This window comes from Acomys russatus, chromosome X (genome assembly GCF_903995435.1).
Source record: "Acomys russatus chromosome X, mAcoRus1.1, whole genome shotgun sequence".
Classification (NCBI taxonomy): domain Eukaryota; kingdom Metazoa; phylum Chordata; class Mammalia; order Rodentia; family Muridae; genus Acomys; species Acomys russatus.
In genome coordinates this window covers 23,456,063-23,478,994 of record NC_067169.1, presented here as the reverse complement: position 1 = coordinate 23,478,994, position 22,932 = coordinate 23,456,063, and the positions used below count along the sequence as shown (strand labels likewise).

The following is a 22,932-nucleotide window of genomic DNA, read 5'->3' as shown; positions in this document are numbered from 1 at the left end:
AGACGGATCAAGGAGAGAGGTTCATGCCTCAGACTTTTGGCTAAGAACAAGTGTATAAAGAGGACAAAAGCCCAAAGTTCCTATCAATGGGGGAGTAATTTCAACAATTTTCTGGCAAGCAGAAGGGGAGCCGAAGGAGTGGTAACTGAGAAGCAGGGCAGGAAAAGGCATTGGCTTTCTCCATACATGGGTAAGGATCCACAAGCAGAGAGCTGATCTTACCATGTCACATCCAAGAGGACAGAAAGGTTCTCTGACGGTGGGGGCCAGATGTCAAGTCCCAAGCAGGATAGTTAAAAGTCCTTGTTGCAGTGGATGAGGTGGATGAGTGGAGCTCCTGGCCTCCCTGCACTTGCTTGCCCTTTATCACGCTCATGGCCCTGGGTAGAAATGACAAGAACCCAGTACCTATACTCCAGCAGATGGCAGGGGCTTTCCAAACAGTTATACAGCAAAGGCCTCAACTATGTATACTAAAATATCCCCTACTGGACTGTATAGGTCCTCACTGAGTTGCCTCAAAGGAAACTCTACTGGTGGACCTGACAGACCCCTGCCACCTTCACTGGGCCCCAAATCAATCCACTGTTGTTTGGTTTTGGTTTTTTGTTTTGGGTTTTCATGACAGGGTTTCTCTGTGTAGCCTTGGCTGTCCTGGACTCACTTTGTAGACCAGGCTGGCCTCGAACTCACAGCGATCCGCCTGCCTCTACCTCCCAAGTGCTGGGACTAAAGGTGTGCACCACCACCGCCGGGCTTCAATTGACTGTTTTAACTGAAGGAAAAGAGTTGTGTGCGTGCATGTGTGTGTTAAATCTTCTAAAACACACACACACACACACACACACACACACATCATCATCATCATCATCATCATCTGATATTGCTTTAAATTGCTAAGATGAAGAAGCACAGTGGGTCAGTAGTTAAAAGTCTTTTTAGGGCTGGAGCATTACTGCTTTTCCAGGGGACCAAGTTCTTAAATTCAATAACCCCTAGCACCCACATCAGACAGTTCACAACCACCTCTAACTCCAGTTCCGGGGAATCCAACACTCTGGCCTCTGCAGATGAACATACTACCCCTAACACGTACACACATAATTAAACATAATAAAAAATAAATCTAAAAAAGTCCTCTCAACTTCAAGTAACAAAAATCCTGACTGACAACAGCTTAAACACAATGCAGCTTTATTTATTTTTCCCAATTAACGGTGAGTGTATTGTGGGTTCAGCTGCATGACCAGGAAATTAACTCCCACTAACGGTTTTATAATGTCTGAATGCTCAGGCTCATCGATTCATGGTCCCAAGATGGCTGTCACAGGTCTTGGCCACATGACTATATTCAAATCAGAACGAAGGAAGGGGACAGAGTCAATCGCCCATGGTTCTTTGCTCAGAAAAATCAAAGGATTTTGCAGAAAACTCCCAGAAAATAACTCTTTGGTTATAGGCAAGTCATATAGCCATTCTTAGCTGCAAAGGAGGCTAATAAAGTAAAGGGCTCCTCATTCTCTGAGTGGCAGCTGCCAGGGGGTGGGATTGGGAGTTGCAAGTGACAGAAAAAAATGGCCAAGCCAGGTAACTTGGTTGAAAGTAGTTACTGCTGGGAATGAGTGGGACAAGGCACCGTTAGGTTTACTTTGGTGTCTATCAGCATCACTTTGCTCTTTAAAACTATGTGTATTTTTGGGAGAGATGGCTCAGCAGTTAGGAACACTTGCTGTTCTTGTAGAGGACCTGGGTTCAGTTCCCAGCACCCACATGGCAGTTCACAGCTCACTGGAACTCTAGCTCCACAGGATCTAACACTCTCTTCTGGCCTTCACAGGCTCAGACACATAAATGGTGCACATGCATACACATATACATGCAAAATATTCATAGAATAAAAAAATAAACCTTTAAAAAACAAAACAGACAAAAAACCTGGGCAGCTGGCTGTGGTGGTGGCGCATGCCTTTAATCCCAGCACTCGGGAAGCAGAGGCAGGTGGATCACTGTTAGCTCGAGGCCAGCCTGGTCTACAAAGTGAGTATACGACAGCCAAGGCGACACAGAGAAACCCTTTTTTTAAAAAAAAAAAAAAGTAAGAAAAATAAAATCAAACCCTATGTGTCCCAGAGATCCAATGTTCTCTTCTGGCCATGACAGGAACTGCATACATGTGTGGTGCACAGCCACACATGCCAGCAAAACATCCATACATGTAAAAGGAAATTAATAAGTCTTAAAACAAAGAAAAAAAAACCAAACACTCTAAAACAAAAAATACCCCAACAACAAAAAGTGCACTGGACTACTTTGATTTAAAAAAAAAAAGAAGAAGAAAAATATATAGTATAGGATTTCTAAAGGAAAAAGAATTAAAAAATAAAACCTGGACTATTTCTCTGTCTCCAGAACAATTCACCGGGGAAGGAAACTGACTAGAAGAGGCCCTTTGTAGATTGAGTATTCTCAGGGCTTCACCTATGAGTCATAGAGAAAATTGTGCTGTTGGTTATAGTGAGGCTTCTGGGGTTTTGGTTTCTTTAAAAAAAAAAAAACACAGAAATATTTTAAGACTGTGCTTTCATTTTAATCTCAGGTGTAGGGCTATGGGGCTGCTCTGAACTGTCCACAGCAGCTGCCTATGATTTGATTTGCCTCGTGCTCTAGCAGAGGTGAAGTTTTGCCAGCTGCAGAGAGTTTCTGGGATTGTGTGACCTTTGGAATTCTGGGGACTTTTCAGAGGGGTATATAAATGTTAGCGCCCCCAAGGGGCGGGGTCAGTGGTTGTTGGTTGTTTAGGGAGGCTGTTTGTGGTTTGTTAGTAGCCACAGTCAAAGCGGAAACTAGAGGGGAAAATTAGATTCAGGGATTTTCCTAATTCCTCTCTCTCTCCTCTAGCTTTGTTTCTCTCCTGTCTAGCGTTAGGGAAAGGATGGGGAAAGAACCCACAAAGTAGCAAAAGTCTAGTTGCTGTTAGTGTGAATGCGGCCAATGCTAATAAGCATGCCTTTGTATAGCAGTTTCAAGGATTGACTGTGGTTAGACAGTCCCTATACAATGTTGTATTAGCTCCATGACCCCTGGCAGCTGTCTTTCTTTCTCTATGAAATGAAGACAATTCAGATCTGTGACGTATGTTATCCAACAATTTAAAATGCTATTTGTCATGTGGGCTGAGGATGTAGTTCAGTTGGTCAAGACCTGCTTAGCACGCATGACTCTCTGCATAGAACCAGGCATGAGTGTTTTGCCTACGTGTATGTCTGTGCACCACGTGCATGCAGTGCCTAAAATGGCCAGGAGTGGGCACTGGGTCCTCTGGACACATTTTATTTTATGTGTATGAATGTTTTGCCTGAATGTTTGTGTGCACACTACTTGTGCGCTTGGTGCCTGTGGAGGCCAGAATCCCATAAAAATGATCAGATGTTCAAGGTTATTCTCAGTTATACAGTGAATTGGAGTCCAACCTGGAGTAAATGAAACCTTGTATTAAAAATAAATAAAATACTGACTGTTCTGTGTAGTGGTGTAATCTTAGTGTAGTTCAACAGTCTTATGTTTCTACTGACTTGAGTTTGTTTTAAATTCCTTTTTAATTTTAATTTTTCTTTTTTACATATACATTTATGTTATTACAAATATATAATTATAAACTACATACAGCAGGAAGAACCACGAAACAATCAGGAATTATATAAATGTTACATTCATAGTGTTTTGACTATTTGTATTTGGCAACCTTGAAGAAAACATCTTTCCTATCTTGGTGAGTATAAAATTCTGATTGTAAATCAATATCATACCTCATCTTTCAACTTAAAACATGTATCTAGACCTAAAAACATATTTTTAAAAATATTTTTACATATACATTTATATTATTACACATATATACAATAAAGTACCTACAGCAAGAAGAACCATGAAACAATCAGGAATTATATGAATGTCACAATCACAGTGTTTTGGCTATTTGTATTTGGCAAGCTTGAAGAGAACATCTTTCCTATCTTGGTGCGTCTAAAATTCTGAATGTAAATCAATATCTATCATATCTCATCGTTATCAACTTAAAACATCTATGTAGACCTAAAAAACATCTTAACCCCTAAACAAGTAAGCTTAATTGTAAAACTAAACTATCTGATCTTCAACCCCATCAGAGACTTGAGAAGGAATAAAATTAATTACCTGAGTATACAGGAAGTGCAGGTTAGTAGCTTCCAAAGTGAACTTAAAAAATGACAGAGAGAGTTTGCTGCCTGAACAGTCACCCAAAACTCCCTTTAGAGTTTGTTTTTAATTCTAAACATGGGTTTTGACTTGATTGACACTCCAAAACTGAAAACCTTTGCTTTTTTGAGAGGTGTGTGCATATTCTATTGTTCAATTTTTCCATTTACATTTATGAGTAAGAATGCTTTAGCTTTATGCTTATGCCTGTCTTTCCTCATACATGGTTGTAGTAGTTTTAAAAAAGAATGACCCCAGCCAGGCGTGGTGGCGCACACCTTTAATCCCAGCACTCGGGAGGCAGAGGCAGGCGGGTCGCTGTGAGTTCGAGGCCAGCCTGGTCTACAGAGTGAGTCCAGGACAACCAAAGCTACACAGAGAAACCTTGTCTCAGAAAAAAAAAAAGTGAAAAAAAAAACACGTTAGCATTCTAGCTTGGGGTTGCAGTCTGTTCTGCGGCCCTGATCAATCAGGAGCAGCCTGAGTAAAAAAGACCCCATCATTACAGACTCTTATATTTCTGTGCTTAGTCCCTGTTTGATGAAGTGTTTGGAGGATCAGGAGGTGTGGCTTTGTTGGAGAAAGTGTGTCATCACTGAGGGTAGGCTGAAAGTTTCAAAAGCCCACTCCAGGCTCAGTCTCTCTGTTGTCTTTCTCTGCCTCTGCCTCTGTCTCTGTCTGCTGGCAGATCAGGGTGTAGAACTCTCAGCTCCAACTCCAGCACCGTGTGTGCCTGTGTACCACCTCCACCCCCTTCCCCGGCATTAAGATAATGGACTAAACCTCTGAACTGTAAGCCAACCCAAGTTAAATGCTTTTCTTTTTAAGAGTTGCTGTGGCCATGGTGTCTCTTCACAGCAATAGAACAGTGATTAGGACACATGGCAAGGCAAGTTTTCTTTTAAATTATCTTTGAATATTTCTTTTTTTATTAGTTCTTTGAGAATGCCATACGATCTGTTTTGGTTACAGTCACCCTCCTCACAGATACCTCTTCCCTCCCTACCCAGCTTTGTATCCTCCTCTTTTGTTTCCACACACCAAGTCCAGTTTTGCTCTCCATATATTCTTTGATGTATGGGTCCTAGAGCTTGGTCGACTTACCAGGGGGCAACATTCTTTTTTTTTTTTTTTTTTTTTTTTTTTTTTTTTTTTTTTTGAGACAGGGTTTCTCTGTGTAGCCTTGGCTGTCCTAGACTCGATTTGTAGACCAGGCTGGCCTTGAACTCACAGAGATCCACCTGCCTCTGCCTCCCGAGTGCTGGCAAGCGGGCAATATTCTTACAGAACACTGACCCCCTATCTCAGCAGCTGTCATTGCCAATAGCACTTTGCTGGGGTGGGACTTCCCGTTCACTTCCTTTCTCCATGTTGACAGCTGGACTGGCTTCAGGTTGCATGGAGCCTGGGAAAGCTGTCACAACTACTGTGAGTTCACATGCCCTGTTATGTCTGGAGGACACTGTTGCTCAGATTTGCTCTCTGCTTCCGGTTCTTACTGTCTTTCTAGCACCTCTCCCACAATGATCCCTGAGGCTTGGGAGGACAGGATGTGATACAGATGTTTCATTTAAGGCTGAGCCTTCCAAAGTCTACTATTCTCCCAGAACTTTACTCACAGAAGATGCTCAGAGGGGGCCACGTCAGAAGCCCAGCAGGTTGAAAATTGCTGTCAGCTCCTGCTGGAGGAAACCATGAAGAGAGGAATGAGATGTAACTGTTGATTTCATTACAAATATTAGTGATGGAATTCGTTTTAAGAACAACTTGGTATGTGAGAGGCGCTGATGGATACTGTGATCATTTTGTGGGGGCCATGGACCACCATAAGGTATGTGTGAGAATATTTCAGGAGGAAAATACATATGTGGAGCATTCGGCAGGAGCTGGAAATGCAGTTGGTCTAAGAATGAGACTAAGCATGCAGTAGTGTAAGCTTATCTTGCCTATGCCTAGGAGTCTGTGAAGAGGACTACCCAGGAGGCAGTCTCCCTCAGAAAGGCGTGAGTGGAATTCATTTAGGGGGTTATAAAGGTACTATCTACCATAAATTATTTTTTTTCTCCATCAGGCGTACTGGTGCACACCTTTAATCCTAGCATTTGTGAGGCAGAGACAGGCGTATCTCTGTGAGTTCGAGGCCAGCCTGGTCTATAGAATGAGTTCCAGGATAGACAGGACTACACAGAGAAACCTTGTCTCAAAAAATATTTTTTTCTTCTTTCCTGACTATCATCTTGTGTTGTCACCGAGGCTCTAGTAAAGTTCTACGTCACACATACATATACAGAAGATGTACCCATTTACAAAAAGAATATAAGTATCCTTTATTAAAAGCACCTTTGGGTTAACAGAGGCTGGAAAGTGTGGGAAAAGATTCAGGGGAGTAGCGGAAATAGCCTTCAGTTTTTATAGACTGTAGGGGACTAGGATAACAGCATTCAGATGTATGTTGAAAAATTGCTAGATTTTTTGAATATTCCCAATACAGAGAAATGATAAGTGTATACTTGGCAATTTTTTTTTTTTTTTTTTTTTGGTTTTTCAAGACAGGGTCTCCCTGTGTAGCCTTGGCTGTCCTGGACTCGCTCTGTAGACCAGGCTGGCCTCGAACTCACAGCGATCCGCCTGCCTCTGCCTCCTAAGTGCTGGGATTAAAGGCGTGCGCCACCACGCCCGGCTGTATACTTGGTATTTCAGCACACTATATCCCATGAATTTCTATACAGAAATGTGTACAATTATTATGTACCAATTAAATTTCTAAATTATTTAGCTGGAAAAGCAAGGGAGAGAGACATCCATCATCCGAGTAGTAGAAGTTCTACAAAGCACAGCGAAGGAGAAAATTACCTAAGAAATAAAAACTGATTTCTCAGCAGAAAGGACCCTGAGTCCTCAGATAAGAAAATGTCCATCAGTACAGTAGGTAGCCAGAAAAACAGAGGAAGGAAAAGCATGCATGTGGACATATTATCATGACAGTTCAAAAAACCAGGAATAGATTTTTTTTTAAAGCTTTTAAGCCCCTAGAAGTGAGGAAAACAGGTCACAATCAAAGATACCAGAATAATATTAGCATATTACTTTTAATCAGCAACTGTGTTAAAAGTAGTACTTTCCAAAAATCAGAGAAAATTATTTCTAACACAGAATTCTAAAGGCAAAATATAATTGAAATGTGAAAGGTAAATGTAACAACCACATTTTCAGATATACAAAGATCCCCAAATTTACTTTTTTGTTCTTTTGGTTTTTCAAGACAGGGTTTCTCTGTGTAGCCTTGGCTGTCCTGGACTCGCTTTGTAGACCAGGCTGGCCTCGAACTCCACCTGCCTCTGCCTCCTGAGTGCTGGGATTAAAGGCGTGTGCCACTATTGCCCAGCTTACCTTTCTTTTTTAAAAATAGTTTTAGTCTTCTTTTTAAAAAGAGATTTATTTATTCATTGTTATGTATACAGTGCTCTGCCTGCATGTACACCTACATGCCAGAAGAGGACACCAGATCTCATTATAGATGGTTGTGAGCCACCATGTGGTTGCTAGGAATTGAACTCAGGACCTCTGGAAGAGTAGTCACTGCTCAACCTTGGAGCCATCCTTTCTTACCTTTCTTTACCTAAGAAGTTGCTTCAAGATGTCACCAGTAAAATGCAGGATTCTTAGATCAGTCAGGAATCTTGGATATGCATAACAGAAACAGACATCAGTTACCCTCTCACAGTTGGCCAGGTGCATGTGAGGTTCCCATCGCACAGCACAGCAAATGAAACTGCATGCTCATGTCAAGGCTTACTTGCTGTGGTGTCAACCCATTAGGCAAAGACAGTGACCTCCTCTGGGAAGAGCTGAGCCATCTCAAAGACAGGCTCTTGGTATTCTGGGGATCGTGGACTGTAGCATAAGACTTAGAATTCTTCTTACCATCCTATGGGGAATCTGTCGCTTTGCCTAGTACTGGCCCCTACTGAATTTCCAATCAGATTCTCATTGCTATATTTTTCAAAACTGGCTCATTTTGTTATTTGACAATTTCATACATATATAGATTTACATTCTGATTGCTCTCCCTAGCACACTCTCTCTCATCTCCCTTTCACCCCTGTAAGCATCCCCAACCCCCATCCATACTAGTTCCTTTCTCAGATTTATGGCTTTCGGTTTGGTTTGGTGACTCATTTTACCCATTGAAGTCTGATGGGGTTATTGGTGAGTATACAACTGACGGCGATGTTTTCTCCTGAATCCATCAGTAGGAACTAGTCCAGCAGGGTCGGGTGGGGGTTCTCTCGAGTTTCTTCTCCATCCATGCCCAACTGTTGATGGGTCCATTCTTGTGTCTAATAGTGAAGGCATCTTCAGGTGCTGGGAGCTTGTAACTGTGATGGTCACATCTTGCCTGGAAAATGACAGTTTACAGCTCTTCTCTTTATTTTGGGGCTCTTCTGTGCTTTCCATCTCCTCTTCCACAAGGCTCCCTGAGCCTTAGAGAGGAGGGTATAAATGACTTGTTTAGGAAAGTGCCTTGTGCATCCACCACAGCCGACTAGAAAGAGAGACTTCTCTGATTAAGACAAAAAGTCCATTGCTACATTAAGGAACTGTCAGCAAACAAGCAGGATCCCAAGGTTTTCATTGAGAAAAGACCACACGTGAAGGAAATGGTCCAAAATACGCAGAGTTAACTGGGTAGAGAACTTGTTAGCAAACGAGTGGCAAAATGGGAGGGATCTAAATCTGTTTTTCACCTCAGATATTTCAGACTGAAGTCCAGAGCACCACCTATCAGATAATAATTGCTCTACTTTAGCCAAACATCACAAAAGAAAATTTTGGTCCTACTCCCACTACACTAACAAAGGCCAACAGGGAGTTCAGACTTCCACTTTCACTGAATAACGTGTTAACCTCCTCTCCCCACTGGAGTGGGATGGCTAGAGTGCCCATTCTCCCCTAGCAATGAGGAACCCCTGGTGGGGGTATCCAATGGAGACTGAACACAGACCTTGAATGTTTCTATACCCACCGCTTTACTGAGGCAGGGTCTCTTCTTCCACTGTAACAATAGTGTCTGACGATAGAAGCAAAAACAGAATGTTGAAATAAGATCCAGCATCTCATAACACAATAGCCCAAATACCCAGGTCTCAAATGACAATTACTCATCGTACCAAGAACCAGCAAAACCTCAACTTGAATGAGAAAAACAAAACAAAACAATAGACATTAATTCCAAGATGACAGAGATGTTAAAATTATCTGAAAAGTTTTCAAGGACAAGGAGTCACCATAAAAATACCTGAACAAATAATACTATGCTCAAAACAAATCAAAAATTAGAAAGTGAGCTAGGGCTGCTGAGACGGCTCAGCAGGAAAGACGCATGCTGTCAAGCCTAATGACCTAAGTTTGATCCCAAAGGTCCACATGGTGGGAGGAGAGAACTGATTTCCACAAGTTGACCTCTGACCTCCACATGTACACTGTGGAAAGTACACACACACACACACACACACACACACACACACACACACACACACACACACACAATGTAATTAAAAATTAACAACAGTTAGAAAATAAAAAATATATATAAGGGACCGGGCATGGTGGTGCAGGCCTTTAATCCCAGCACTCGGGAGGCAGAGGCAGGTGGATCTCTGTGAGTTTGAGGTCAGCCTGGTCTACAAAGGAAGTCCAGGAACAACCAAGGCTACACAGAGAAACCCTGTCTCGAAAAAACCAATATAGAAACTTTAGAACTGAACATTACAAAGCCCCCAATAAAATCCTCAATGGATAAGATATGACAAAATGAAGGGGACAGAACAAAGAATTGACTTAAAGACAGAAACGCATTTGTTTCACAACTTGGAAAACTGAGAAAAAAAGAGAGCAGGAAAAATGAGAACAGCATTAGCGAGTCAACAGGAGGGAAACTACGCCAGGGATAGGAAAACTATCCAGCATCTCCAGGATAATGATGTCATGGACCTTAGGAAAGAATCTACTCATCCCACTTTGCTAGACCAGCATGAGTCCTTACTTCATTCTAAATCGTATCCTCATAACCACAGGTAAGTGTAGCTATCACCATTCACCAACGAGGCCTCTCTTTACAACCAATGGAGCCCTTCAAAGAAAGCCACACTGGATATAATGCAGAGATCAACAAATCATGGGGAGCCCAGCCCCAACAGACACACCCTCATCACAGCTCCTGCATCCATGGCTCAGGGTACATCGAGGAAGAGGGGGTGGAAAGCTTGTAAAAACTATACCATCAGGAAGTCTCCTGTGAAACAGGCTCTCCTGGAAATGTCTGCATGAAACAGACTGGAACAACGACGAGATCAATGGAAATGTTAATGCAGAAAGGGTAATAGTTCACAGGTTCTCATGCCTACACAGAGAACTACAGGCAACTAATGACTTCTTGGTGAAGAAGAATTAACCATTCCCATGAGTGAACCCCCTGATTGGTTGTCGAATGTAGAGTGGTGAGCCTTCAAACCATGTACAGACAAACAACAAAATAGACCCAGTAAGTTGCATTCATACATTTTGTGCATCTATGCATATAATAATGATATAGAAAGAGGCTGTCAGCTTAGGGGAGCATAGGAAGGGTTGAAGGAACAGTAGCTAGGAGGGACTAAAGGAAGGAAAAAGAGTGGGAAAAATAATGTAACTCTAATTCAATTAAAAACATAATTATTATAATAATAAAACAAAAGAAATCTACTTTTGATGGACGAAAGTAACTTCATTTTGTCTAACATTTTCATTTCTGTATTTGGGTGACCTACTCTTGAACTCCAGATCTAGAAAAACCCACAAAGATACACTTGGCACAAAGATATAGAATTACCAATTAGCCAGAAAATAAGTACTAAAAGATCAGACGCTCCCCTGGATTTCTCAAGAGCTATTCCTTAGAAGTTAATCTTTCATGGTTTGATACCGGACTAGTACCAGACAAATATCAATTAGCTCAAGGAATAATCAACAAGATGCTTGCCAAACTCGAAATCCATTTGCTCTCTCGCTTGCTATAATCTATAAAAAGTTTTTCCTACTTATACTCCCGACTCACACCTGATCTGCTGTGTGTGGGTGATAGCGTGGGTCCAGCTTAAGCTGATCAATAAACGAGACCCTTGTGTGTTTGCATCTGAGTCGGCTCCTAGTGTTGATTGGGGTTTCACTTAAGCCCAGCACAACACTTTCTATACGACCTTTCCGAGAAAGCTACTTGAAGATGTAGTCCATCAAAACAATGGGGAAAACAAGCAAACAAAACCCAAACCCCAAGTCCAATGAACAGTGGATATAACCATAGAAAGCAGTAAAGAGAAATTCTGAAACGACAATCCATATTTGAAAAAGGAATGAAGGGCTAGAAAGACAGGTCTTCTGGGGAGGGTAGGGGCACAAAAGTAGAGTTATTGACATATTCATTTAAACGTGGAATTCTTTTTTCTTCCTTTTTTTTTGGGAGGGGGAGGGATGGTTTTGTTTTGTTTTCTCCGAGACAGGGTTTCTTTGTACAACCTTGGCTGTCCTGGACTCACTTTGTAGACCAGGCCTCGGACTCACAGAGATCCACCTGCCTTCGCCTCCCTGAGTGTTGGGATTAAAGGGGTGTGCCACCACACTCCGCACATTACTTCACTTTTAAATGAACATTTTATTAAAAACAAACAAGCTGGGTGTGGTGGTGCACCACTTTAATCCCATCACTCCAGAGGCAAAGGCAGGTGGACCACTGTGAGTTCGAGGCCAGTCTGGTCTGCAAAGTGAGTCCAGGACAGCCAAGGCTACAGAGAGAAACCCTATCTCAAAAAAAAAAAGAAAAAAAAAAATCTCAGTCTGGCAGCTAGTGTTGAAAGAGACTGGGGCATAAAGCACTGACCTAAATAATGTATGTAAAAAAAAAAAAAAGTGTACTTGAAGAATATCCCCATTAGACTCATGAATGAAGACTCATGGGAATCCTTGAGATGTGACAAAGTTGTTCTGCTAGGGGCCTCTTTCCTGTTCCAGACCTGCCTACAGCTTGCCACCGTTGAGAAGGTCAAAGCTAAGCTTGACTGCATGGCTTCCTCCAGTTTTCCCACTGCATGGACCAACAGTAACTACTCCTCTCTGAAACAGGTATACTTTCACATTCTGTGCTTAGGCAACTCCCCGTAGTGTTCTTTCATCCTTTCTCCAATACCAAACACTAACTCCTCTTTCAAGACTCTTCTATAAAGGTGTGACTGAGCAATTCCTCCAATCCACCATACTCCAGGTAATACCATCCAGGGCTTTCTACATGCTCACTTTGCCCCATCTAGACTTCTGTTATATCATCTGCTACATTTAGTGTACTTCTCTGAGTCACTGCTTAAACTGTGACTTTCTGGAGGGGTGGAGAACTTCTAGTTGAGGGCCTGATACGCAGAAAGGAATTCAATAGATGATTGTACAGCAGATGAAGGGAAAATTGAGTGAATGCAGGAAAGAACAAACAAGGAAGGCGGGCGTGGCGCACACCTGTAATCTCAGCACTCAGGAGGCAGAGGCAGGCACATCTCTGTGAGTTCGAGGCCAGCCTGGTCTACAGAGTGAGCCCAGGACAGCCAAGGCTACACAGAGAAACCCTGTCTTGAAAAACAAAACCAAAAGAGGAAATGTTCATGTTTGATACATAGACTAGTAAGTAAAAAATTAATTAGGCAAATGAGAAAATGAACTCAACAAGTAATAAGTGAAAAGCATATGAGAAAACGAGGGCAAGAGTCAATTCTCACCTCAAACTCCCCAGGAAGAACTTCCCCGGTCTTTCACACATCTAAATTGCAGATGTGTTAACCTCCTTTCAATGAAATGAACCCCAGACACACTCGCCTTAGTGATGGGCATTTAAAGCACCCACGGGGAAATGGCAGGGCTTCACAAGCAAACTTGAAAATGGCTTAGGATCTAAAGCAGCTCTAGAGCCCGGCTTATCTTGTCACCCCCTCAGTTGCAGGCATCTGTTGCTCCTTTCTCTAGTGCCTCCCAAAATGGTGACTCAACTACTTTCTGGCTGTATTTATACTCCTCCTACTGCTACTGACTAACTTCTTTCTGCTTCCCTTGTCTCTAGCCCATGGCTTTCGCTGCCTCACAGCTTCCAGGACTTTCAGCTTCTGCTGCTTTGTGGCTCTTGGAACTTTGGCTTCTATTAATCCATGGGCTGTCTTGTAACTTCTGCTTGTCTGGTACCCCCACTGGCCCTCTTATTGCCATTGCTTTGTACCACATGGTTCAGGCTACCGGGTAGCTCCCCTTGCAGGCTCCTCACTTCTGCAGTCTCATGGATCTCGCGTATGTACTCAAGCCTTCTGCTGCTTCACGGGTTTTACATAATCTGTCTTGTGGCTCCTGCTACATCATGTCTATTGCTTTCTGGTTTCTGCATCTGTTTGACCCTCAGTGCCTTGCTGCTTGATGTCTTCTGCTACCTCGCGGCCAGCCCTATGAACTCATAATACAAATACCTCACAATTTATGATTTTTGAAGATTTTTAAAAAATGTTATGGATACGTGTGAGTGCCTGCATGTAAATATGTGTACCTTATATGTGCCTGGTGCCCACAGAGGTCAGAAGAAGGCATCAGATCCTCTGGAACTGGAGTTACAGGCTGCTGCATAGATACTGGAACCCAAACCCAGGTCCTTGAAAGAGCAACAAGTGTTGAGTCATGTCTCCAGTGTGATGATTTATGGTTTCTAGTTTTGTTGTTGCAGTGCAGTATCTGGCCTTACTGAATTCTTACTGTTCCCTTATTTTGAATGCCATAGATTCAAGTTCTCTGAACTATTTTATGTATTTGCCATTAGATATACCATCCACATAAGATGGCATCCCCACAAGATGAAATCCTTACTCCAGTCCACCTAATAGGCTGCTAGCCAGCCTAGAAAGAAATCTGCTACCTTGGTCCAGATGCTATCCCGATAGTCAGACCTGGGAAGAGGCGAGGTAAGTTTTTTTGTTTGCTTGCTTGCTTGTTTTTTAGATTTATTATGTATACAGTGTTCTGCCTACATGAACACTTGCACACCGGAAGAGGGCACCAGACCTCATTATAGATGGTTGTGAGCCACCATGTGCTTGCCGGGAATTGAACGCAGGACCTTTGGAAGAGCAGCCAGTGCTCTTAACCTCTGAGCCATCTCTCTAGCCCTGTTTGTTTGTTTTTGTTTTGAGAGCTTTCAAAAGCAGGTAATATAACTGGCAAGCATTTTGTTTGCCCTCCTTATCCATCAGCTTTCAAAGCTCAAACTAAGTTCCACCTCTCTGGCCATTTCTACCTGTCCTGATTAGAACCTGAGTTCCATTTGTGGCTCCAATACTTCCTAGTAGTAGGGACCTTTGAGAAGTTAATTTCACTCCAAGGGCCTTAGGAATTGAACAGTCTCTAAATTCCTTTATAGGTTTGACATACTGGTCATCTCTTTATGTTACTGAATAGAGTATACATCTTACCTGGGGAAAAGAAACCCTCAAAAATATTTTAAGAGAGGAAAGAGGGAGTTGGAGGCCTGGCTTAGAATAGTCTCAATGCACACAGGAGGTGCTCAACCAAAATGTATTGGACTACATGAATGAATCAGTGACTGGGGGACGCAGGGGAACTGTAAACTTGAGGGGTGAATTCCAGGTGCTGAGGAGGCTAAAAGAGGATTCTGATTCAGAGACAGATGAAGAAATAGACAACTGGGGTAGAGTAGGAATATGGCTATTCATGGCTATCCTCCGTCACCAACCACATCCAGTACTCAGTCATTGAAGTAGATCTCTTAAAAACTGAATTTAGCCGGGCGTGGTGGCACACGCCTTTAATCAAAGCACTCTGGAAGGCAGAGGCAGGCAGATCGTTGTGAGTTCAAGGCCAGCCTGGTCTACAAAGCAAGTCCTAGACAGCCAAGGCTACACAGGGAAACCCTGTCTCGAAACAACAACAAACTCCCCCAAACCCTGAATTTAATGTGTATGGGTGTTTTGCCTGCATGTATGTCTATGTACCACATGCATGCCTGATGCTCATAGAGGCCAGAAGGCAGCATTGGATCCCCTGAAACTGGAATTACAGTTTTAGGTGCTGTGTGGGTACTGGGAACCAAACCCTCATCCTCTGGAGGGGCAGTCAGTGCTCTTCGCTGCTGAGCCCCTTGGTTCATCATCTTAGCAGTTCATCTCATCACATTCACTCCATCTTGGCTGGCCTTGTCTATAGTACAGTCTGGTCTTTTCACAGTTCCTAATCTCCATCCTTGTCACAAATGTACTAATTCATTCCTCCACTTGAAATCTTACCAGGTGACTTTAGTATCAGGCATTGTGCTTTCTGCAGGGAACTTGACAGTAAAGAAGCTGTCTCTGGGCCTACCCTTGTGGTTAGGTGGATTTGCTTGAGACAAAGAAACCATAAGTAAAAGTCTGGCTGAAAAAGGAAACTGTGGCCAGGCAATGGTGGCACTCACCTTTAACCCCAGCACTCGGGAGGCAGAGGCAGGTGGATCTCTGTGAGTTTGAGGCCGGCCTAATCTACAAAGCGAGTCCAAGGCAGCCAAAGCTACACAGAGAAACTCTGTCTCAAAACCCGAAAGAAAGAAAGAAAGAAAGAAAGAAAGAAAGAAAGAAAGAAAGAAAGAAAGAAAGAAAGAGAGAAAAGTGCAGCCACAGGTGTCTAAAACATAAGCATCTAACCTGATTCATTCCCACACAGGTTGTCTTGGCTCTACGGCTCTGGAGTGCCCTCAACTTAAAGCTGGTTCCTAGCACCCTGCTCCCCACCCCCTTCCCCCCATCCCCTCCCCTGGTCTTCAAGCTATGATACCCAAGTCTACAGGACACTAGTTATTTGGTGAGTAAGGACTTGAGGCTGAGGGCTTACCCCACATGCTAAAATGGAAGGTTTGAAGTTGAAACCCATTAGATGGCCTGTTTCTTGGGTACAGCAAGTATTGGAACTACAATGTCCCCTAAGCCCAAACTCTAGTCAGACACTTAAAATGCTTTGTTTGATGGACTGAAGAGGTGGCAAAGCAGTTAAGCGCACCATCTGCTCTTCCAGAGGACCAAGTTGGTCCCCAGCATCCACATGGTGACTTATACTTCAAGTCCCAGGGGATCTAATGCCCTCTTCTGACTTCTGTGGGTACCAGGCATGTACATGGTATACAGGCAGGTAAAACACTCATACATATAAGATAAAATATTAAATTAAAAAGATCGTTTGGCTCCTGATTACCTCTAGTATTTCTTGTTGCTTTCCCCCACCTCTGCAACCCTAAAGCGTTGGTGTTCCTGAATTGCTCTTTCTGACCTAGACCATCATACATGCCAGTGCCACCACCTGGAGTTTCCTTCTACTGGAAGGAACTAGCCAATTCCTATCCAAGTCTCAGTTCAAGTATCACCCCCTGGGCTGGAAAATATCTCCCTTGAATGTCTGTTAACACCCTTCCTATGCTTCTGACAGAGCTGATTACCTAGGATGCTTAGGAATTGTCTTCCAACCAGACAGGACTGGACTACTCAAAGGCAGGATAGATACTTGACTCATCTTTATATTCTAGATGTGCAAAACTAAGATTTCCAGATTCAAGTGTCCAGTTAAACGAGATACTAGTGTGAAAACTACTCAACTCCTTGGAGCAAGTTAATCGGGTAAACCCAGCTCCTTCTAAGGAACGGGGATTCTCCTGGGGTCCAGCTTGCTTAGAAACACACCATAGTGTCCATTAGAAAGTAGTGAGCTAGAAGCAGGGGGCAAGCACAAGTCTAGGTTCCATCACTAATCCATTTGAATCTCACCTGCCCCTGAATTTGAAGCTTCTTTGAAGCACTTGTGTTCCTTTGTGCCAGGGCCATAGTCTACGGCATCTCATGTAATCCTTTCTATCCCATAACATAGAGGGTTAGTTATCTGGGTTATTATCCACACCTACTGAATCATATTTCCAGAGGTGGGACCAGAGCAATTTATTTTTGAAAAGCTCCACATCCTTTAGAATGTGGGGGTGTGGAAGATAACTGCTGATTTTCATTACAAGCCCTGCTGTACTATTTTAATTTCTACCTGTATATATATATATTACTTTTATCTTTTAAAAGGGGGGGTGGACCTCACAAGTGCTCCTGATGTATAGGCGAACATGTTCATCACTGCTGTAATAGAAAAGCACTGGAATGAATAAAAACAAACAGACAAACCAAAAACACCTGGGTTTAAGCTCAGTGTTATCTGGGGCATTTAACCCCTTGTGGAAAAGGGTCAATTTTCTCAACTTTAAGGCACAGAGAATAGCAAGCGCTATCTTTAAGAATCTGGGGTGGGGTCAGCAGTGGTGGCCTAAGCTTTAATCCTAGCAATTAGGAGGCAGAGACTAGTGGATCTCTAAGTTCGAGGTCAGCCTCCTTTACATAGTGAGTACCAGGACAGCCAGGGTTACATGGGTTCTGGCCTCAGCACCCAGGGTGGCTTACAACCATCCAGTCTGTAACTCCAATTTCAAGGGATCTGGTGCTCTCTAGACACACACACACAGTATACAGACATACATACAGGCACAACATTCATACACATAAAATAATAAAAATCAGAAGATGTTTTTAGAGCTGTCATAATAATAGGTATGTCAGCCAAATTGCTTCAAATATCTTCCACATTATCTTCCTGTCAGGGCTGCAAGTAGGTGTTTTGTCATCTTTTTTTAAAACTGAGGCAACTGAGGCTTTGTAACTTGTCCAAGTTTCTATAGTTAGGATTAGAACTGAGTCTGATCCTCCAACTGTGCCAGCATTTGCCAAATGATGGCACATGGGCCAATGGTGGTATGTCTTTGGTTGAAAATAAGCTTGCTTAGTCATGCCTTTTAACATGCATAAGAAAATGTAATTATCACATTAAACCTGTGATTTCATGGATAGTGTTACTTGGGATGAAACTTGTAGACAGAGCTCAGATCACGTCAAGAAAAATATTGAGTGAACAGTGCTGGAGGCCAGTTCAGAAATATCTACTAGAAACAAATATATAAATAGTCTATGTTTCCATAATTCCTTTTCTGGGAATCAACACAAAGATACACACTGAAAAACTTTCACATGGTACAGCAATGCTATATAGTATTTTGTAGCAAAAACTGAACAGTCACTGTCTCCGAAGAGAAACGGTTAAGTTGGATGTGGCCGTCATAGGATGGCAATCTGCACAGCATTTTAAAGATACACTAATCTGTACTGTACAACTCTCAAAAACATTGTTAGGCAAAGAAAGCAAATTGGTACAATTAAAGTATCATTTTCATTAGATACAATACTTTTAGTGAATTAATGTATGTATGTATGTATGTAAAACATTAAAAACAAAGGCTAGATGGACAACCAACAGAAATTAAATGAAGGGGGGAAGTAGTTGGCAATAGAATGAGACTACCTTTATAATGATAAAAATTTCTTTAAACAATGTTTTTGTATGCCTGTATGTATGTATATGGGCATATGTGGAGGTCAGAGAACTTGCGGGGGCTAGGTCTCACTTTTCACCATGTGCTCCACCCTTCTCTTTTTAAGAAATTACACTGTGGCAGTGTGTACTTTTATCCACCAAACCATCTCATCAACCTACAATGTAATTTTTTTTTTCTTTTTCAAGATAGAGTTTCTCTGTGTAACAGCTCTAGCTGTCCTGGAACTTGCTCTGTAGACCAGGCTAGTTCAAACTCAGAGATCTGCCTGCCTGTCTCCCAAGTGCTGGGATTAAAAGCGTGGGCCACCATGCCCGCCCACAATGTAATTTCTTAAAAAGAGAATGGATCCATGTACTTCTTATGTAATTTCAACTTCTGGGCAAAGCTATGGAGTCAGTGCCTCATAAATTGGCTACCACTGAGCAACCAGTCCTGATTAAACTGTACCCACTTGAGACTTTCGATCCCCTGGCCTCAGATTCCCAAGTGCTGGGATTTAAGGTATGTGTCATTGGGGCTGGAGAGAGAGGGTTCAGTGGTTAAGAGCATGTACTGCTCCTTCCAGGACTAGAGTTCTGTTCCCAGCACCCATGTGGGGCAGCTCATTTTAACTGTACCAGCTCTAGGGGATCTGATGCACACATGTATTATACATACACGACACACACAAATAAAAATAGTACAAGTAAACCAGAAAAAGGTGTGTGCCACAACATCCAACAACAAACCAAAAAACTTAGACTCAGCAATACTCATTAGCATATTGCTAAATGAGAAGTCAGTGACATAGGGGATGCTGGGTGTGGTAGGATGGAGGAAGATCTACCAAGCATGTAACTATAACTTGAGAAGAAAGAACAAAAGAAATTCAACGGCAAAAAATAAATAAACATCAAATGTCTGGAGTGGGGGGAGGGAAGAAACAAACAAAAAAGCAATATAAGAGTTGGGATACAGCAAGTGTGATGACCTTTGTGGCTCAGCAAAGGCTGAACCAGGCTTTATTTCCGGCAGTCACTATAGCTAACGAGGTTAATTCTCAACCACAGCTTAATATGATAGGCTGACAAGTGGCCTAGACTTAGTTCCTGACAATGCAGCTCGGGGCCTAAGCACACAGTTATCATACATGATTGAAGCTAATGGCTTCTTCAGGCTCTCTATGAGATAAATCCTATCTGTGCCCTGGCTCTTTCCAGTAACCAAAGCATCCAGCACCTCCCAGAGGTGGTCGGTCCTTCTGTCCCTCATAAGGGTCAGAAGCCCTTCCAGGCCCAGGAACAAGACTTGGATTCAGAGGGGCTGGCATCGAGTGGTGCTCTACACATGGACAAGGTTCTTAGTGAGAGTCTGACAAACACCATTAAAGGTAGGTAAATGTTAGCACCATCTTACAAATGAGAACCAGGACAAAGAAAGATCAAATGATTTGCTCAGCAACAAACAGGTAAGTGTTAAAATGTAGAACCAGATTTGTAACTGTCTCTCCTCAGAACATCCTTTACTCTTAGTCCCCGACTAAATCTTAACAATTTGTCAAAGTCTGGCTCAAATGTGAGCTTTTCTACAAAGCATGGCAGTAATAATCCTCTTTTCAAGGTACTTGTGATATTTGGCTAATCAGAACAATTTACGAACCTACCACCCCACTTCCTTACCAGAAAGAAATGGTCCCTGACTCAACTCAGTAGTTTAAACATAGACCCAGACAAATAGAAGGTGCTCATTATGTGTCAGATGAATACACAAAAAAGTGAGTATATGAAAGAGTGAAAGAGGGCAGTTTAGCGACTGCCTAAAACTCCTATGAGGTCTAGGGTACTTTTGCCCATCCTGTGCTCCCGTGGAATCAAACTCAGATTAGGCCCCCTTAAAACAGGTCTCCAAGCCAGGCATGCTGGTGCACGCCTTTAATCCCAGCACTCCCCGCACCCAGGAGGCAGAGGCAGGCGAATCTCTGTGAGTTCAAGGCCAGCTTGGTTTACAAAGTGAGTCCAGGACAGTTAAGGCTACACAGAGAAACCTCGTCTCCAAAAACAAAACAACAACAACAAAAACAGGTCTCCAGTATTTATTTTGCAAACAAATCCATATACACACAAGCAATCACACAGGTACACAAACATCAGGGAGCACAGTGTCCAGAGAACTCATGATAATAGGTGATGAGAGAGATCCAGGAAAGAAGATAGACAGAAGGGCAGTTCAGGGATCCAGACAAGAAGGCAAAATTTCTGCTACTGTTCATTGGGGTTGGGGTTGGCATCTGGGTACTTGGTGAGGTCAAAGGTCAGGACTTTGCTGATCACACAATCCCCTTGCTGAAGAAGGGGGGAAAAAAAAACTGTCAGGAGAGAATTAGGAAAGCATTCAATCCCACATGCCTTCCCTCTTTGCCTACCTCTGCATTTTCCTCCTGTCTCCACTGTTTCGGCTCCAACAAACCCAGATGACAGCTCAGGGCCTGATTCCCTACACTCCTTCACCCTTTGCCCCTCCACTGCAGCCCGGGGAGTTGGGCGGGGAGAGGCCTGGCTCCTGATCCCAGCCACACTACCTCAGGATAGACTCCAATAAGACTCTCAGCCTTGGTGTAGAACTCTTCCTTGAGAGAGATGACAATGGCCTGGAAGTTGCAAGTTGACTGCTCCTTGATGTAATTTGCCACCTGTGGGAGAAGTATTTAGCAGGGCTCAAGACTTAACACTCCCATTTTCTAGTCAAAGTAAGTGAAGGAAGGAGAGGGAAAGAGAGACTAAGAAAAGGCTACTGATTGTCAAAATGAGGACGGCCCAATCCTCCTGGCACATAGAATAGGCAGGAGAACTAGCTAGGGCACCATCAGGAGTTGCTACCTGAAAACCAGCCCTAGCTTGGGGACTTCCCCCCCAGGCCTCACCTTTCTTGCACTCACCTTGCCAATGTTGGTATTATCCAAGGCAGCATCAATCTCATCCAGGACGAAGAAGGGGGCTGGCTTGTAGCTGGGAGGCAATGAATAGGTGAGCTAACACCAAGAAAAGAGTGGGCCAGCCCCACAGTTGGAATAGGTCAACTGCACTCAGAGAGTAAGGAACCCAGGTCTTAAAAATTAAAGTTGCCCAGGCTCCTGAATCACCTCCTTTGCATTTGGTTCTGCGTACCACTATCCCCTAGGTTTTCTGTTTTTGTTTTTGTTTTTTGTTTTTGTTGTTTTTCCAGGAACTTCCAGGCTGGCTGGTGACACAAGTGTCCTGAATAATCAAGCTATCTGGAAGTCTACTATATACCAACATACATATTGATGGCATGCCTCTTTGCCTTCATACATGCGACAGGTTCAGCCAAAAATGCTTGCTGGGTTCCTTGGCAAACTTTTCTTTTAAAAAATTATTTTATATATATAAGCACTTTTCTTGAATGTATATATGTGCACCATGTGCATGCCTGATGCCTATGTAAGTCAGAAGAGGGCATTGGACCCCTGAAAGTAACAATATGAATGTTTCTGAGCCAACACGTGGGTGTGGCAACCAAACGTAGGTCCTCTACAAGAGCAACAAGTACTCTTCTTAACCACTGAGCCACCTCTCCTGTCCTCAAACACTATTCATGCTTTCTTTCCCTGTCCACTCACACACTGCGTCAGGCGTCCCTCCTCTGTGGATGTACACCACCCACACTACTGTCTGTTCCTGTGTCTGGCTTCCTCTAGTCTGTGAGCTCCTTTGGCCAATGACCACGTCTGACTCACCTGTCCCCAAGCTTTCAATAGGGTCTGGTACAGAGCAGCACTCAAGAAATACAAAGTGATGCTGTATAATCAAATGCTAAGTCATAGGGGGTCATATTGGGTACTACTGCGTGGGATAGGAGGTGTCAAGGTAGGTCAGAGGTCAAAGAGGGCTTCCCAGAGGAAGGGGAGGAGAATGAAGAGGTGTGTCGTTATATATGTATAGAACGAGCTTACCAGAAACCATGTGAAGAAAACCCTAGAAGTGAGACTAAATACATGAAGGAACCAGGAGGATAGGCTGAGTGGATATGGGTAGATGGGGAAGACAGATCCAGAAAAACCAAGGCCAGATACACTATTGTAGATAGATACGGAAATGGGAGATAATCCAGATACCAAAACACCTTCACCTATGCATATCTCTGCATATTCTTTGGCCCCAGAGCCTCTGGTTGCCTCAGCTCTG

General features: G+C 43.0%; 2 protein-coding genes across 5 annotated transcripts in view; one reads left to right on the top strand and one right to left on the bottom strand.

Moving 5' to 3' along the window:
* The window catches only part of Shroom2 (shroom family member 2), a 1,329,704-nt gene that overhangs the window by 582,746 nt on the left and 724,026 nt on the right, over positions 1-22,932 (top strand). The window lies entirely within an intron of this gene.
* Positions 7,691-22,932, bottom strand: part of Smc1a (structural maintenance of chromosomes 1A) — a 58,148-nt gene continuing 42,906 nt past the window's right edge. Inside the window, exons 23-26 of one of the 4 annotated variants that reach the window (XM_051142112.1) lie at positions 21,666-21,735; positions 21,309-21,419; positions 9,263-9,307; positions 8,377-8,635 (exon numbers count right to left, since the gene is read on the bottom strand). In XM_051142112.1, the coding sequence (XP_050998069.1) occupies positions 8,486-8,635; positions 9,263-9,307; positions 21,309-21,419; positions 21,666-21,735 (376 nt within the window). In that variant the 3' untranslated portion in view covers positions 8,377-8,485. Of the gene's footprint in view, positions 8,636-9,262; positions 9,308-20,809; positions 21,073-21,308; positions 21,420-21,665; positions 21,736-22,932 lie in introns of those variants that run through there. The other 3 variants (XM_051142113.1, XM_051142115.1, XM_051142116.1) reach the window with 3 other exon arrangements.